This window comes from Polyodon spathula, chromosome 7, assembly GCF_017654505.1.
Source record: "Polyodon spathula isolate WHYD16114869_AA chromosome 7, ASM1765450v1, whole genome shotgun sequence".
In the NCBI taxonomy this organism is placed as follows: Eukaryota; Metazoa; Chordata; class Actinopteri; order Acipenseriformes; family Polyodontidae; genus Polyodon; species Polyodon spathula.
Window position 1 is genome coordinate 26,843,784 of NC_054540.1, and position 17,721 is coordinate 26,861,504.

The window sequence follows — 17,721 nt, forward strand, 5'->3', positions numbered from 1 at the left end:
TAAAAATAAAAAGCCAAAATGCGCTGCTTCAGACTCCCAGTCAGACAGGACACGTTCACGTGATTTAGAATGTTGCCATGGCAAACGCCTTTGTTTCTTGTCAAGTCAGTCACTTTGTGCACAATTTACAATGAAGAGCAGTAGTTTGTTAAAAAAAATTTGAAGTTCAACAGACCATAACTTTTTTTTTTTTTTTTTTTAAACTTAAAGTGGGGAAGTAGGGGAATGACAATCAAGAACTGAATACACAGAAAATCATCTCAACGAAAACCCTGCTATTGTTTTAGTTTCATCGACGTCAAATGAGCCAAAGCCCAGAGAGGAGACTGCTGAATTAATGGGCAAGCATATGAGACTAACTCAACAATACCATGCTGTGTCGTCAAAAATTCAATTTGACGAGTTCAAAAGAAAAAACAATTGGCTCTGCTTCAGACGGCAAAATTGGGCATATAGTAAGTAAGTATGTCATGAACATTTCCGAATTGAAGATGGTCTGGTGTCAATATCGCTTTAAAACTGGGCTGCTTGTGAAATAGTACCTTATGGAAAGAATAGAGACTGAGCTCTCCTCCATTCGCAAAAAAAGTAAGCAAACATAAAAAGTCCTCAGACGACATAGAAGCTGAAAAAATTTAAATCACGGCTAAATCCCTTCTCAATCAGAACGCTAATAGCGAAGCAGCAGCTTTTGAATCTGCCGCTCGTGTATTCCGCACAGCTTACTACATCACCAAAACAAATTGTTCACTCAGTGACCGTGACAGCCTCACTGACCTACAGTAAATCAATGGGATAGAAACAGGCAATTAGTTACTATTTTTGATTCCATTCCAACCTAACAAAATGTTTTTAAATCAAACTAAAATGGACTTATTTTATTTTCTATTGTAGCTTTTAATGTTAACGTGATTCAAATGTGTGTTTTCAGTCCACATAATTTAACAGTGTTCTACATTAAAAGAGGTGGGGTGTCAACAGTACCAGTAAAAAAATCAAGTTACTTTCACCACTGGTTTCATCATTCCAGTTTGAGCTGGATTTGTTTTCACTTAGTCCAAAGATGTAAGAGGCAAGGGAAGGAAATACTGCACAGGTGACAGATAGGCTTTACTGGACTAGAAAATGGTTACATAGTTCTAAGAAAATCTGCAGCTGGCAGTTACACAATGCTATTGGAAAGTTCAAGGAAGATGAAAGCTTCTAAGGTCTTACTCTTCGATAACATTTGTATATGAACAACACATTTCCTGTCATTTATTAACTAGCGGACAGCCTTTGCAAGCCTAACTGAAGAAACCAAGGCCCTTTACCATCCCCTTTGCGTTGATTAATGATCCAGGCAGATGTGGATAAAATGTACGTGCCATAACACCCATAGTAAATGTATTGGTAATTATTCATGTGTAGAAACTTTGCATAGACAATGTAGTTAACTCTCACAATACACACATCTGTTTGGTTCAACTAATAAGGCTATATCTTGGTAATGACTTTGATTATGAGATGTTATTTTGCATGCTGTTATAGTAACCTACTTTTTCAAAAGGTACCAACACCTGTAATGTGTTACTTATATACTTGGCAGTTATATGCATTAACAAAAAATTTTCCCACTAGGACTTACTTTTAGACAGCCAGTGCCTGATGACTACTTCTGCCTACTACGTAAGGAATATAAAAAACGAACAAACTCACAGGTGTGCTTTCAGTGTACCCGTCCATTAGGCTATTTATCATTTTAAAACAGGAGGTGTTTTTTTTGTGTGTCTGCAGAACTAGTGAATCTGCCTTAATTTAAATTAGAACATAATTTCTCCATTTACGCTCTAGTTTCAATTACTGGATTAATGTTTGCCCTTTGGTGCACATCATCATGCTAAATCTAGGATTGACAAGTTTCCAATCTAGCATAGTACATTTGTATTTGCATATAGTTATTAACTAAACTGGGTGGATAGAGCGCAATGTGTGTTGTACATTACTACAAACTATGCCACCATTTATACAATTTCTAGTTGTTTGCAAACATGAACTTCTTAGGAGTGATGGAAACGAACTAGCTGGAAAGATTTGTCCCAGGCAGCAGATGTTAGTCTATAATTAAATCCAAATTGAATAAGCTACAATTAAATCCTCCAAAAATATCAAACGACTAAGTATGTCAAGCCCCAGAAATGCCTGAAAATATAACTGGTATTGCGGATCACCTTCAAAATGACAATTAAAATGCTGACGTTGTTGGATGCTGTGCTTGAAATTTAGATGCTCTTTTAATTTGGACATTGGTTGAACACATAGCGCAATCTGGACTGTATAGTCAAATACTGTGCGATTACAAAAGCTTAGAGCAAAATTGCAGCAATTGTTACAGTATAATTAGAAGTTACTGTAATATCAGACAGAAGCAGACACATCCTTGGTTTACATAATGTTTAATAAAAATAGGCTTTAAATAATGCTTTTGCAAAGATTGCACAGGCAAAAACATTTTATTTATATTTTAAATCAGTAGGTGTATCGTCCAACTATAAACTTTATCCAGTATATACTGTGAGAGAAATGCATTGGACCCTGGTCTGATAACCTTATTAAGAGTAGGCGTAATGATGTTGATGATGCCCATCAGCCTGTTCCTGAAAACCGAGCAGAAATGCAATTTGCTCCATCTTGTTTCAGGAAGATAAATCTATTATACAAAAGACCTGCAAGATTAATTTGGGGACTCAAGTTTCCACATTAGGTCTGACTGTTGTCACAACAGTAACAGTTTTATTTCTCTTTCACAAAAAAAAAAAAAAAAAAAAAAAAAAAAAAAATGTAAAAACCTTACTAAATCTGGCCTGTAGAAGCAAAATCACACTAAAATTTGGTTTATCATTGTGTGTTTTTTTTTTTTTTTTTTTTGATCATATTAGAACATATTTCAAGTGTTCTAGTACTTGTAGATGTATTTATTTTCAGATTGGATGTTCAGTTTTGAAGATACAGCCTTTTGTCAGTGAAAATGGATCACAAGCCTATACAAATACACAGTGGCAAATATGTTATTTGTTCAACCAAAGGCTTGTTTTATGCCATATCTGATGGCTGTGTCTGCATAAAAAAAAAAAAAAAAAAAAAAAGATTAATAAAAGTTTTACATAACGTAACAAATCTTGTGTGAGGCTGATCAATTATTAACACACACATCAAAATAAGACACACATTTGCCTCTTGACTAGAGAGCTTGCTCTTCAGTTGAATGATAAGAGATTCATCTTTGAACCATATTGTCTTTCCATTCAATTCAATATACCGAGGTGCCAATTCATTACAATGGTGCCCGAGAGGGATGAATCCTGACCCCTGTGGTTGAAATAGGTAATAAAATGTTCTTTCCATTATTATAAGCTAGGGGTGTCCAATCCTGATCCCGGAGGGCCGGTGTCCCGTCTGGTTTTTGTTCCAACTGTACCTAAATTACTTACTTAGAAAACGAATTGGTAATAATTGGTCCAATTAAGTAATTTAGGACACAGTTGGAACAAAACACCAGGAGGGACACCGGCCCTCCAGAACCTATGGTTTGCAGTTCATGTCCAGCCCTTGCCTTTCCATTAAACTCAATGGGCTGAGATGCCAACTCATTACAATGGGAATATTTTTACACAGTAAAATCATTGGTACAAGCATTTTTTGCCAATTTGTTTTTCAACCAAAAGACAGGTGGTTGCATTGTGTGCTGTACATTTTACTGTACAACGAGTAAGATATCAATCAAATAAAGCAAGATATCAAATGAAAGCAAGACTGGGACGAGGCTTGCTGAGAATCTCTATCACTTCCATTTCTTTAAAATATAAACCATAAATTGAAAAATTAAAAATCCAGGTTTTAGTCTTACTGGTGGTACTTTCTTTGGGCTTTCTAAACTCTTCACAATAAGCTATTACATGGGGTGGTACAATATCCCTTGTAGTACAGATTATATTTAGGCAAAAAAACGAAACAAGGATTGCTGAAAAAACAATGTTATAGTTGTAAAATGTAGGTCACTATCATTGAAGATTTTAAGACCTCAAGATTTTTACCAAAATGTCTCCTTAAAGTATTACAGAACCCACTGCAGTGTTTATAAGAAACCCATTACTTTAGCTTTGCTGTGTCTTGTGTTTTCCATATTGTAGCAATTTCAACATATCTGGGATTGTTTTGATAATTAAATTCACACATCTTAGGTAAATCATCCAAGGAATTAAATTTTTACTCGGGAACGTTTGCCAGGAGAAAGACATTTTTTCTTCCAAACATCACAGTGTATCCGGTTCATGCTCCCTGCTGGTGCTTTGATTGAAATCAAAGTGGCATCGTGCAGGCATAGAAAAACAGAAGTGTTGCAGATGGAGAGTGATCTGCATAGATTGCAATCCTTATCAAAGTAAATGTCGAGAAACGTATTATCCGGTTGGTTTGTGACCCATGATGTCTGATGGGTCAAAATTAAAAAGCTGCGATTATGTTTCAAAATATAGCGGTGCTGTACAGACAACCTGGGACACAGCCATGGTAACGTAATGCATTTCTTGTAAGCTTTTCAGGGCGTTTCGTTACACTTTAATATCAAACCGTTTTCGGTTTAGGAAATTAATCCTTAAAAAAAAAAAACACAAAAAAAACAAAGAGGAGGACCTGTTTGAACCTTGAGACCAGTATACCTTGTTGCATACAAGAGGACAACAATGTAGATGTACGATCGATAAATATAGGCCTTTGTGAGCTTTGGTGAACACTGGCAGCGCTGTGCTAGCGCTTGTGTTTACATTGTGTAGTACTACATCTGTATGACTGGCAAAGCTTGGAAAAATCCACACAAGTACAGCAATCTTTATAAAACTGAGCCATATGAAAGGATTTCTCCCACCTGGTTTGTTGGTGAACTACAATAAAGCTCATCACGGTTGACCTCAAGTCAACGACTAGTACCAACTTAAAGCTTAAACAGTATGTAAACTAAAACATTCATTTTGGAGGTGGCTATACAGTACCTGGTGAATGTGTAAGCCTTGAAAAGCTTTTATTTTTTTCAATTTTTTTTTTTTTTTTTAATTCAGTGCAAAGTGCAACAATCATGGGATTCCTTGAGCTAGCTGTCAACACACAGACAAAATACAAAAAAAAATAATAAAAAAAAAGGTCAGAAATATTCAATGAGCTTGTGCAGAAATGTTGTGAAGGAAAGCTACTTTGCAAAGCTGCTTTAGCAAATGTTATATTCAAAAAATGCAGTAAACTCTTAATCTGGTGGGACGGCAATATTACTTACCGCCGAGATTGTTTATTCAAAATCATAAAAGAACACCCTGATTTCATTACCCAGAGTAAATAAATTAGAAAAATACCTACTCGGTGTACCAATGGCACATGGCATGAACTTCAACACTGGTATTGGTTTCACACATCAAGAGGAATGGGAGTGTTGCTCTCCAGGGTTTTAAGCTACTGTATAATTGAAATCTAAATTGCTGTCATCTGGGTAGTTATTGGAATCATACTTCTTTACCAATGCAGTTAAGCAGTGGCGGATTACCTTGTAAATGTTAAGGCTTTTCTGATATTCAAAAGCAACACTGACCTATCATAATGATTTAATACAGGTCTTAAATGTGATTTGAAATACAAAATTATAATGTAGCTTTTTTTTTTTTTTTAAGTACAAATGTAATTATCCCACAAAAATTATTGTTACAACAACATGTGACCATTTGTTGCGATAGTGTGTGACACTCACTGTATACAACAATACCTATTTTATGCATAATTTAATTTATTAGCAGATGGGCCTATGTGTGCAATTCTTATTAAGAGCCACCAAGCATATAATGTCAGTTGTATTACCTCTACATTGCTTTATCCACTGTTAAACGGTAATGTATTCAGTTTACTTAAAAAAATAAATAAATAAAATTAAAAAAAAAACCTGAACTGGTGAAGTTTATTTTGACCCATTTCCCTTTGCTCTCGTTTGCAGCAATTGAAAGGTTACTTAGTGCCCCTGTCTGCTTGAAACCTTCAGAAATCAAGAACACCTATAATTCATTACTTTAATTGTACTGCATCAGATTCAACAATGCTTTCCACAAAGGTGCAGGTGTGGCTAGGGCCTCTAACACTGCTGGGTGGTGAAAACGATCATAATAACAGAAATCCAAAAAACAACACAGGAGATTAGCATTACTTTAACTCAAAACTTCAGTGCAACAACTGTGCCAGAGAAAGTGCCAAGGACTTACAGTGAATGTTTATTTAATGTAACATATACATGTAAGAAAATATACCAGGCTACTTACCTCCTAAAAAAACAAGTTTGACCAACAGCAAAAGTATAAAGAATAACTTACACGTTAAGTTGCTTCTGGCATAAAACCAACAGGTCATAAACCAGACACACTCCAAAAACAGTGATTCCAGTTTCCTTCAGCAGCATTGCACAGGTCCCCAGGAACAGACTCAGCAAAAGGGAACAAGAGGAGGCTGTAGCAGGGAAACGCTCCCCAAGACAACTTGGATCCACACTCCTGTTAATAGAAAAATATATACATGACATTAACCCAGGGCAAAGTGCCAAGAGGCAACAACATAATTCCAGTCAATCATATGTAATAATACCAATACTCCATAAAATTGCATATTTTTCTATATGGAAAACATATATGGGAAACATTGTAATGTCCTTTTTTTCCCCATAGGAAATATTGGATAAAAAACTGGAGGAGTAGAATACTGTACCAACTGTAATTAAAATGTCTTAACGAGCATCTGAGAGCACTTCACCAATAAAAAAGTAAACCCAAGTACTCAGCAGGTAAACAAAACCGTTTTAAAATCACAAACTAAGCTTTTCCACAGATTCCGTATTCTTAATCTCTGCTGGCAGAAATTCACCTTTTAGGAGCCCAGTTGATTTGGAGTGATTTCAGACATAAGGGACAACAAAAGCAGTAAGGTCAAGAAAGATAGCGCTAAACCATTAAAGTAACCAAAATATTCTTAATTACACACGCACATGGCACACAGTTATCAATGCAATGATATCCTATTGCCTTCTATTCTTTTACAAATTAAAATAAAGTGCCTTTGATATATTTTCTCTCTTTTTAAGCAATTTAATTAATTGAAAATTGGGGGTGTCAATCATCCCAATTGAAAGACATAGTTAACATTCTATTGTTTACACTGTGTAACACAATTTTTGTTCCTGGGTAGTAAGTGTTATTTCCTAATTGCTTATGCCTCAAAAGTATAGAAAATGGCTATTATTCCCACACAAACTTTGCTTTTGTGACCAGGACAGTGATATTTCAAAATATCACAATTTCCAATGGGAAAATGGGCAAATGTGTGTCTTTTCGTTCACATAGTCAGAAAAAAACAACATATGAATCCAAATTAACATGTATTTATACTAAAGAAATACAAAAATGACTACAAAAGATTTAGAAGTGAGTAGTTTTTCGAGATTTACGATTATACTGTATTTACAGTTGGATTCATATGTTGTTTTATGTGAACGAAAAGACACACATTTGCCCGTTTTCCCACTGGAAATAGTGATATTTTGAAATATCACTGTCCTGGTCACAAAAGCAAAGTTTGTGGGGAATAATAGCCATTTTCTATACTTTACTACCCAGGAACAAAAAAATAATAATAATTTGTTACACGGTGTTATCATTTATGTCCATTTTTCAAACACAGTACAGTGGAACGTGGCATATCCAACTGTCACATAACTGTCCTGATCAACTAACTGCCTCACTAAATAAACAAATATTTTAAAATGTAGGTGTGGCAGTGCAATTGCCCTGCACAGTGGTAAATTAGTGTTGGTGTGGTTTATATGTGGGAATGGGTTTATTTTGTGACGTTTTGGGACTTGATTAGTTTGATTGTATTATTGTTTACAGACGGGCGCTCGATTGAGACTTGCTGCCTGCTATGCTTGGTTGAGGGAAGGGCAGCAAGTGATTGGCTGTGCTGGTCCCCAATCAGCACGTGGGCGGGTCTCGACCGAGTGTCCGTCAGTTTAAAAACCATCTGCGGGAGATTGCTCGGGGCTGCTGCAAGGCCTGCCGTTTTCACGGCACCTTTTGAGTTATAGTTTGGGGTATTGTGTTTTACTTTGCACTTTTTGTACAGTTTGCTGTATTTGTCCTCTGTGCGTTACCATCGCTGGTAACGTCACATGACCGCCTTTATTTTACTTTCTATATTGTTATCTCAATAAAACAAAATTGTAGCTTTTTTTTTTTTTTTTATATAAATTGTTTGGCTCATTGTACCAAAAGCTTAAGTTTAATTCTAGAACTTTACTACTTCAAGTTTAATTCACGTAATCTTTATACAACATCAGAAACTCAAACTGTTTGCAACAAAACTGGTATAAAAATATAATAAAAATAAAATATAAAAGAAATAAAAGCATATATGCCCAAAAATTAAGACTTTATGCAAGTCTTTTATAAACACAAAGAAAACTGCAACAAGCAACACATGGGAAGAACCAACATTTTCAGCACAGCTTAAGCTTTCTTTCAAGCATAAAAAAAAAAAACAATCCGATTCCAAACAAGCCCCCTGCTATTTTCAGGATTCTTCTGTTCTGATCAGAACAAGCTACAGTAGATGGCACTCTGCAGGGGTCGTCTCTCCGATTCATCTTGTTCAGCAAGTTACTTAAGCAAGTCGCCTCTTTGTGCAGGTCCCCAATTTGCTCAACCAACTCATCACAAATGTACTGCGATTGCATTTTAGGATCCCAATCCAGTACCAGCTCACATGCACTCCTTGGCAGCTTGTTTATTACATCCTGAACAGTCTCTGTCAAGTAACTGCATTGCTGCCTTAGACTGATCAGGAAATTGTAAAGTTCTTCACTGCTGTGATCAAAGTTTCCTAGTTGTGTGAACTGTTCTAGTTCTACCTTATCCAACTGCATGTCCTTAAATTGCAGTCAAAACCGTTTTCTGGTCTTCTGGGTTTGTCATGCCAATCTTTTCTAGGTCTTCTTTCTCCATCGCCAGCAGGTTGGTCCAGGATATGTCATTTTCCAACATTGTTTCCGTAAGGTGCTCTAACTTGAGGCCATGTAAAAGCAGCTTCATGTCACCAACAAATTTACAGCAACTTTCGCTAGGGTCTGGTGTTGGCTCAGGATCTCTTTTAAAAAACTTAAAGAGCGTCTCCTCTTTGGACAAGGGTTCAGGCTTTCCCCTGTGATTTTGTGGCGAGGCAAGAATTGCTGAAATTGTATAACCATTTCTATCCTGGCTATTTAATTCTGCTCCATGGGAAACTAGTATCGTTATGAAGTGTTTGTGCCCATCTCTAGCAGCAAACATTACAGGAGTCATACGGGAATTGTTAGAAACAGTAGGATCCGCATTCCTAGACAACAGCAGTTCTACACACTTGATGATTTTCTCTTCTGGTGCTGAAGCTGTGCATGCAGCCATCAAGACTGTATACTGATCCTTACTGAAGTTTGCACTTGCTCCTCTGTTACAAAGGACCTGTGCTAGCTCAAAATGAGCAGCATTAGCTGTACACATAAGTGGGGTCCATCCAAACCCAAAGCGAACATCTACAGCCATACCAGAGTTCAAGAGATTTTCAACCAGTTGAACATCTCCTGAAGTTATAGCGTCCTTAAAAACTGATATCTTATCTTCTGGTAAGGAGGTGACTGGTGGCGCGTGCGTGTGTTTTTCAGAACATCCTATATCCCACCGCTAGCACCATATGTGACAGGGTCTTCCTCGAGTCACATGTGTGGGTCGCCGCTGTTCAAGCATACAGAGAAACTGAGGTGGTGTTGAAACGCTGGCACAGGCGCGCAGGATTTATTAATAACAAACAGAAAACGGAAGTAAAATAAAGGCGGTCATGTGACGTTACCAGCGATGGTAACGCACAGAGGACAAATACAGCAAACTGTACAAAAAGTGCAAAATAAAACACAATACCCCAAACTATAACTCAAAAGGTGCCGTGAAAACGGCAGGCCTTGCAGCAGCCCCGAGCAATCTCCCGCAGATGGTTTTTAAACTGACGGACACTCGGTCGAGACCCGCCCACGTGCTGATTGGGGACCAGCACAGCCAATCACTTGCTGCCCTTCCCTCAACCAAGCATAGCAGGCAGCAAGTCTCAATCGAGCGCCCGTCTGTAAACAATAATACAATCAAACTAATCAAGTCCCAAAACGTCACAAAATAAACCCATTCCCACATATAAACCACACCAACACTAAATTTACCACTGTGCAGGGCAATCGCACTGCCACAGTAGGCTACGAGAGTAACGGCATTGGCAGCAAATGCACCTTCCGCGATGGAAACAGAAAGAAAGCATTATAGCAAATCAGCCTTTTGGTGTGTTCCCCTTGAAGAGAGGAGGGCTGTGCGTGTGTCAGTCAGCTGCATGCAGTAGTAACGTTTCAATACACCAGTCAAGAAAGCTTATTTTTTTGTGCAATGTGTTTATACGATGGAGCGCACCCTTGCAGATATTGGCAGCGTGTTGCTGTAGCTTTTAAATGCATTTGAATTAAACAAATCAAGCTTCATAAATGCAGTGCTTACAGGCCGTTTGTTTGGTAATAAGTAATATTCAAACCAAGCTGCTTATCGGCTGTTGGCAATATCAAGAAAGAGCGCAAAGTACTGTGACAGAGCTATTAAGAAAGTAAAACAACGGATGCATGGACTTAAGTTAAGAAGCCATCAGTTGCAGGTCACTGTGCATTTACCATTTGTTTTGGGGTTTTTTTGTTTTTTAAAGCTTTGCGTGGAGATGGCTTATAGTAAACACTGTAATTGTTTACTTGCAAAAAATGTCCCCATGTTTAAAGCAGTTTGTGTTTTGTTTTTGCTCACTAACCTATTTATGGATGTGAAAATGTCATTTTCTATAGATATTCACAAATCTGACTTTCACGTATCCACCTATACCCCAGTCTACAGGGGGTCAGACATGCGATGTTGCACTGTATATCTACTCCAGCATAATTAAGCCAATAAACAGAACATGTTTGCACTCAATTAATTTTTAATCATAATTAAGCCAATTATTTTTAGGCTCAGCTCACCGCTACCACCCCCCGCGCTGACTTGGGAGCAGTTAAGATGAACCCACGCTGTCCTCCGAAGCGTGTGCCATCAGCCAACTGCTTCTTTTCACACTGCAGACTCACCATGCAGCCAGGACAATGCAGCTCTGGGCAGCTTACAGGCAAGCCCGCAGGCTGGAAGATTGTTGTTACAATCCATTCACTGGCTCCAGACCACTAAAAAATATTGCTAGTAATGGACTGCTCAATATGACAGGTCAGTCTCAAACATCAATTAAAGTAAAACACAGTTGGACCAGATATCTCAAGATTTTAATACTAATACTTACCCAATATAGGAGAGGAATGTCAAAAGGAATAAAAAACAGGCCAATACATCTGCTCTCCCAACAATTCCAGACACCTGCAAAAAAATAAAAAAACACCACACAATACATTACTTTTGTCAACGTATCTGTATTGCAAAAATGTAATAAAAAAAAAACAAAAACTTGAGTCTTGGAACAGTTGTTAGGGGCATGGTGAAACATTACCTCACGTGTTATTAGTGTACTACACAAAGGAAACTGCTGCTGTAGGTAACTATCTCTCCACTTTACTCTGGACATTCTAAATCAATAATAAAATCAATGGGTGACAGATTCAGCTAACAATTCACATCTTTATTTTTGATTTGATTTTTGTAATACTAATGGTGGTAGAGTTGTCCGCAGCAGCACATTGAAGTTGGGTGAGCAGGACCCAAAACCCTTTGTACCTATTTAAGCAGAATCCAATAAATTCAACATCTCATTTCAAACGGTACCCTGCCCACTTTGATTCTGAATTAGCCAGAAAATGACACGCAAAAATGAAGATCATACTCAGGAACTGCTTTTAAATACAAGTGTGTAAATAGTGTACAGATTCAAACCTGATATAAACAAACCCGAGAGCATCATGTTCGGAAATAAGAACCCACCAGCGTGGAGCAGCTGTAACAATATATTCCAGAGAGAAGGGCAAACGTGTTCTCCTGAATCTCAGTGTGGCCAACAGATTAAAATATGATTTTGATAAATTAATGAATGCAATGGATGAGAAAATTAATCATTTTGATGAATCATAAAAATACTTAAGTTCATGAAAAAAAAAAAAATCACTAAAAGAACCTGAAGAATTATATTGCTTAAGGAAATGTTTGCAACAGAAAATGTGCTGGTAAAGCCCTCTCATGAGGGTTCTATTGCTATGAGAAAATGGATGTTTAAAAATAAATACAACATTTAAAAGGGTTTTTTTTTTTTTCCATGATTTTATGCAGCACTAGTTTTTGTTGCAAATGAATAGAAACATTTTCCTTAATATTCCATGAGTCTGGTAGCCTTTAGGCCAGTGTTTCAGGATCAGAGATTTTCCTAGATCTAGAGGTTTTACATTTTTGCTCAGGGCAATCTGGAGGTAAGAAAGGTACATTTTTAATTCTAAAGGATTTTTTTTTTTTTTTTTTTTTTTTTAACTAAGTCTCCCGATTCCCCCGCCAAGAATTTATTCAGTACAATACAATACTTTTCATATAGCCCTTTTCTGTGGACTTTTTTTCTTGTGTATATACAGCAGCCACAGAGCACTGAATAAACATGCAAACAGAATTACTCATTCACGCTTGTGCAGCAGACAGCATGATTTTCTGGTCACACTGGAGTTAGGGGACAGAACAGTGTGAAATAGGCAGGAAGACGATGCTCACGTTTGCGATAGTGGTCAGGGAAAAGGAAGCAGAAAATGTCCTAACTTATAGGAAAGTAAACCAGTGCAGCATCTAATACTGCAGTCCTTGGAACACGAAACTGAAAGGTCAGCATTCTTCACAAACCTGTAAGAGACCTGGGGAATGTTGCAGAGAAGAAGACAATGGAGTATCAAGGACAAACATTCAGATCAGACAAACTCAGAATATTTTCAAGATGACTGCAGACTATGAATGGGTTGATTTAAAAAGAAAATAGAAAAAGGATACCATGCATAAAATTGTTTTGATACAATACTGTCCTTGCATATCCTTCTGCACTGGCGATTTAAATTAATTTGTTTTTCCCCCCACAGCACTTTAGCAGAAATGAGACTGCAGGGTACCGTGCACAAACCAAGGTTAAAAGATGTGGATTAGATTCTGGCAATACTGATACATTTTTACAGCAACCACCCGCAGAGCTGATGTTTTAAATGTAAAATATTTGTTTTTTATTTTTAAACCAGCACTTCGCCTGTAATATTGCATCTTTTTATTTTAAACAGCATGGTTTCAGATGTTTGTAACCAGGAGGTCCCTGGTTCAAATCCCAGCTCACTCATTGTGTGACCCTGAGTAAGTCACTTAACCTCCTTGTGCTGTTTTTCGGGTGAGACGTTGTTCTAAGCGATTCTGAAGCCGATGTACAGTTTACACACCCTAGTCTCTGGAAGTAGTTAAATAATCTAATAATAATACTAATAAAAGGTACGGTATACCTCTGTTCAACAGGGGTCGTGGGGTTGAGCAGCGGTGTCCGTAGCCACCGCTTCAGTAGATACCCATTGTCCCCTATCAACCAGCCTCTCAGACTCATCCCACTGAAACGAAGCCATCACCTGCGAATTAGCGAGGATAAACGAGTTGACAGAATAGGTCTCCTCCCAATTTATGTAGAGGTGAGCGTAGCTACACACGTGCAATCGATGGCTTCTAGGACACAAGGAAACCCATACCTCCCAAGAAAACCCTGCTTTGTATTATGTTGCAGTTTGTGAGAGAAATTGGTGAATTCTCCTTCCCGCACTGCACGATATAGCGGACTGGCTCATGCCATACTGTAAAGCCATAAATACTTACAAGCCTTTTTTTTTTTTTTCACATAAAAAAAAAAAAAAAAAAAAAAAAAAACATTTTTGGCAGGAAATCAAATTCCACTAACAAAACATACTGCACAGGTAGCCAACATTTCTGGAACAAATTAGGTTTTATGGGTATGATTCGCCAAATATTTTGGTCGCAAATATTGATGGCTTAACAGTAACCTACAGTACGCTGGAATGAGACAGTGGCATAAAATGTTAGTGCAGCAGGTGCTACAGGCAAACAGTGTGCTCACCGCATGTCTCCTTGGCAGATATCACCAATTGTTTATGTGTTGAGGCAAAATTGCTGCATACATTGTGTGTCAGACAGGCTCAGAACAAAGACAGATGGCTTCTAAATATTTGGGGACGCCTCCTCATCCTCCTCTCTCTGTCTGGCACTGTAGAAAACTAGTGTGTGTTCCATATTTCTTTAATGTCTCATCTCTCTCTTTTCTTTACCCGTTTCCCTGGTAGTTTCAGCGGTATTTATAGACGACCATGTAATTTGCGACCAGTTTAGGTTTGTTTTTTATTTTATGTCAATTGAACCGCAGACAATAAGGCAGTTTACGGTTTGCCAAATCGCTACATTTGTATGTAAATGACAACACTCCCCTAAAAAATCATGACTTGCCGGATGGGCGCTGAAACATGACTTAAATCACATGGATGCTGCGTGGTCCAGATGTTGAAGACATGAGTTTGTAACCATGGGCCGGTTTTCAAAAAATTTTTGTAATCGGATTACTGCGTTTGATCTGGTTTACATTGTGAAATTGGGTTTTTCAAAACATCAAAATTTGATCAGGATTACTGTGATCCAGATTTCGTTTTGGTAATCTGATCGCATTTTTTTATTTCTTTCTTTTTAAATCACGATTAAATGTTTGTTTTTCAGATTTTAAAAAAGAGAGATCACGATTACTTTGATTCAAAATACCAGGATAATGGTGATCCTACTGCGGAAGTGGATTCAGTTTTTAAATGATCATAGAACAGCGATATTTTGTTTGAATTGTCTTAAACGCACACTAAATGTCAAAATCGAGTGTTACAATACAATATTTACATATTTATGTTTTGTATCCATGCAAGCAAAAAGGAAAGCAAGTATTTAGTGGTATAGTATTAATAAAATTATTTTTAAAAAATGCCTACGCCTTCACATACGACTCCTTCAAGCTTGCGAGAGATCCTGGACTCCTGACCGGCGAGGAAGATGTTTTTTAAAAAAAAAAACACACCATATCCCTTTTCAAAAGTTTTATTTGTATTCAATTTAGATTTAGTTATTTAATTTCTGCCAAGTAGGCATACATACAATAACCCTTATTTGCATGCGTTATATGTGCACAAACAAAGTGGTTTTTGTTTAAATTTATATATATATATATATATATATATATATATATACACACACACACACACACCACACACACACACACACATACATACATACATACATACACACACACGTTGTGTATTACTCATTATTACCACAATCTTATTTATTTTGTAAAATTAGGCATTGCCATAAATAATGGCCTCAAACACACCTATACACTATAAAAAAAAATATAGCCTACTTCAAAAAACTGGATTTCGTAATCGTGATTATTTGTTATCTGGATACATTTCATTCAGCAGTGAGATTTTCTGAAAAACCGGATCAAAATGATTAGAAAATCCGGATCACGGTTATCTAGATTAAAAATTTTGACAAACCAGCCCCAGCTGGTTTGAATGTCGGAACCATTTAAAACATTGATTGGTTTGTCTGCAAGTTTGAAGTAACTAATATTACAGCTCAATACTAAAGCAATTGACAATGTTTCCGAACTAAACTTGTTGAAACATACAGCAGTCTTCATTCACACCAACACAGACGCTGCTTAACACAATCACTGTACGTAATGTGCACGAATCCTGCGTGCACGTGTATCAAACCATACGGTAGCCTGCGTGCTTATGAAAATATTTGTTTAATTCTTGTTTTATTCCTGCTTGTGTCTATACTTATAATTCGGGTACCACGATTAACTTCTATATTTTTATCATATTTGTTAGTCTAAATAAACTTTGAGTTTCTTTGCCTGTTAGGAGTACTAAATATTTATGATTGATTGGACATTCTTAACCCTATGTGGTCCAGTGGTTAAAGAACAGGGTTTGCAACCAGGAGGTCTCTGGTTCAAATCACAGCTCGCTCACTGACTCCTTGTGTGACCCTGAGCAAGTCACTTAACCTCCTTGTGTTCTGTCTTTTGGGTGAGACTTTGTAAGTGACTCTGCATGCTCATGCATAGTTCACAGACCCCAGTTGTCTGCTAAATAAAATATATACACCTCCAAAATTATTGCACCCTTGATAAAGATGAGCAATAAATAAAAAAATGGTAAATCTGCTTGGTAGGGGACACAAGTGGTAAATCTGCTTGGTAGGGGGACACAAGTGCATCTTACTCCCCCACATAGTGAGGAAGACGGTTCGGGAGGCAAAGAAGAATCCATAGGGCCACATTTGGAGAATTACAGAACTTGGTTACATCTTGGGGTCACCAAGTCTCCAAATCTAGACACCACTTCCATGCCAACAGCCTATTTGGAAGGGTGGCCAGAAAAAAAGAGAAGCCTTTATTGAGAGCAACCAACAAATGTAAGCGTCTGGAGTTTGCTAAACGACATTGGCACTTGGATTGGAACTGGGTGCTATGGTCGACGAAAATAGAGCTTTGATCTTTGGTCACGCACACCAGTGGTTGGTTTGGCGTCGAAAGAAGGATGCGTATGCAGAAAAGAACCTCATACCTACTGTAAAATATGGTGGTGGATCTTTGTTATGTGGCTGTTTTGCTTCCACTGTTCCTGGGGTCCTTGTTAAGGTCATTGGCCAAAAACATGGTTGCCTCTACCAGGAGGCTGAAACTTGGCCGCAAGTGGATCTTCCAGCAAGACAACAATCCCAAACACACATCAAAATCCACAAAGAAATGGTTAATCGACCACAAAAATCAACATTTTGCAGTGGCCATCTCAGTCTTCTGACTTGAATTCCATTGAAAACCTGTGGTTTGAATTGAAGAGGGCAGTCCATAAGCGCAGACTGAAGGATACCAAGGATCTGGAAAGATTCTGTATGGAGGAATGGTCTAAGATCCCTTCCAATGTGTTCTCCAATCTCATAAATTATAGAAAAAGGCTCAATGCCATTATTCTTGCAAGGGGAGGGAGTACTGAAAACAAGGGTGCCAATAATTGCGAATTTTTTTTTGGAAAATTACAATATAGCTGTTTTGCTTCCACTATTCCTATACAGCCTTTTTTGGTCATCTTTATCAAGGGTGGCAATGGTTGCCTCTACCAGGTGTCTATAAATATATATATTGCAAGATATCAGGGAGGGGGTTAAAATCCTTCCCTGCTAAAAACCTTGTCAAAATGCACAAAGAAATGGTTAATGGACCACAAAAATCAATTGTTTTGCATTGTTTAGTCAGTCCCCTGCACCTGGTGGTAATTGTAAATTAGAGCCCTGTGCAGGGTATTTAAGAGAGGCAGCCAGTCTGCGCAGGCTGCTGCTGAAGAAGAGCCCGACTGTGTGAGTGAGCATTCGTATTGAGGTATTGTGTAAGGGTGTGTTTTTGAATGTTTGTGGCAGGTAAACGGTTTAGCCGTCCTGCGTGATAGTTAGGTTCCTGTTTATGTTTAGTGAGTGCTCCAAACAAGGGTGCTAGGTGTTTGTTTTTTGTTTA

The 17,721-nt window shown here is 37.6% G+C and overlaps 1 protein-coding gene across 1 annotated transcript in view; it reads right to left on the reverse strand.

The window, feature by feature from the left end:
* LOC121317823 (protein O-mannosyl-transferase TMTC1-like) overlaps nt 1-17,721 on the reverse strand; it is a 95,180-nt gene that overhangs the window by 69,506 nt on the left and 7,953 nt on the right. Inside the window, exons 3-4 of the mRNA XM_041253926.1 lie at nt 11,440-11,513; nt 6,381-6,557 (exon numbers count right to left, since the gene is read on the reverse strand). Of these exons, the coding sequence (XP_041109860.1) occupies nt 6,381-6,557; nt 11,440-11,513 (251 nt within the window). The remainder of the gene's footprint in view (nt 1-6,380; nt 6,558-11,439; nt 11,514-17,721) is intronic.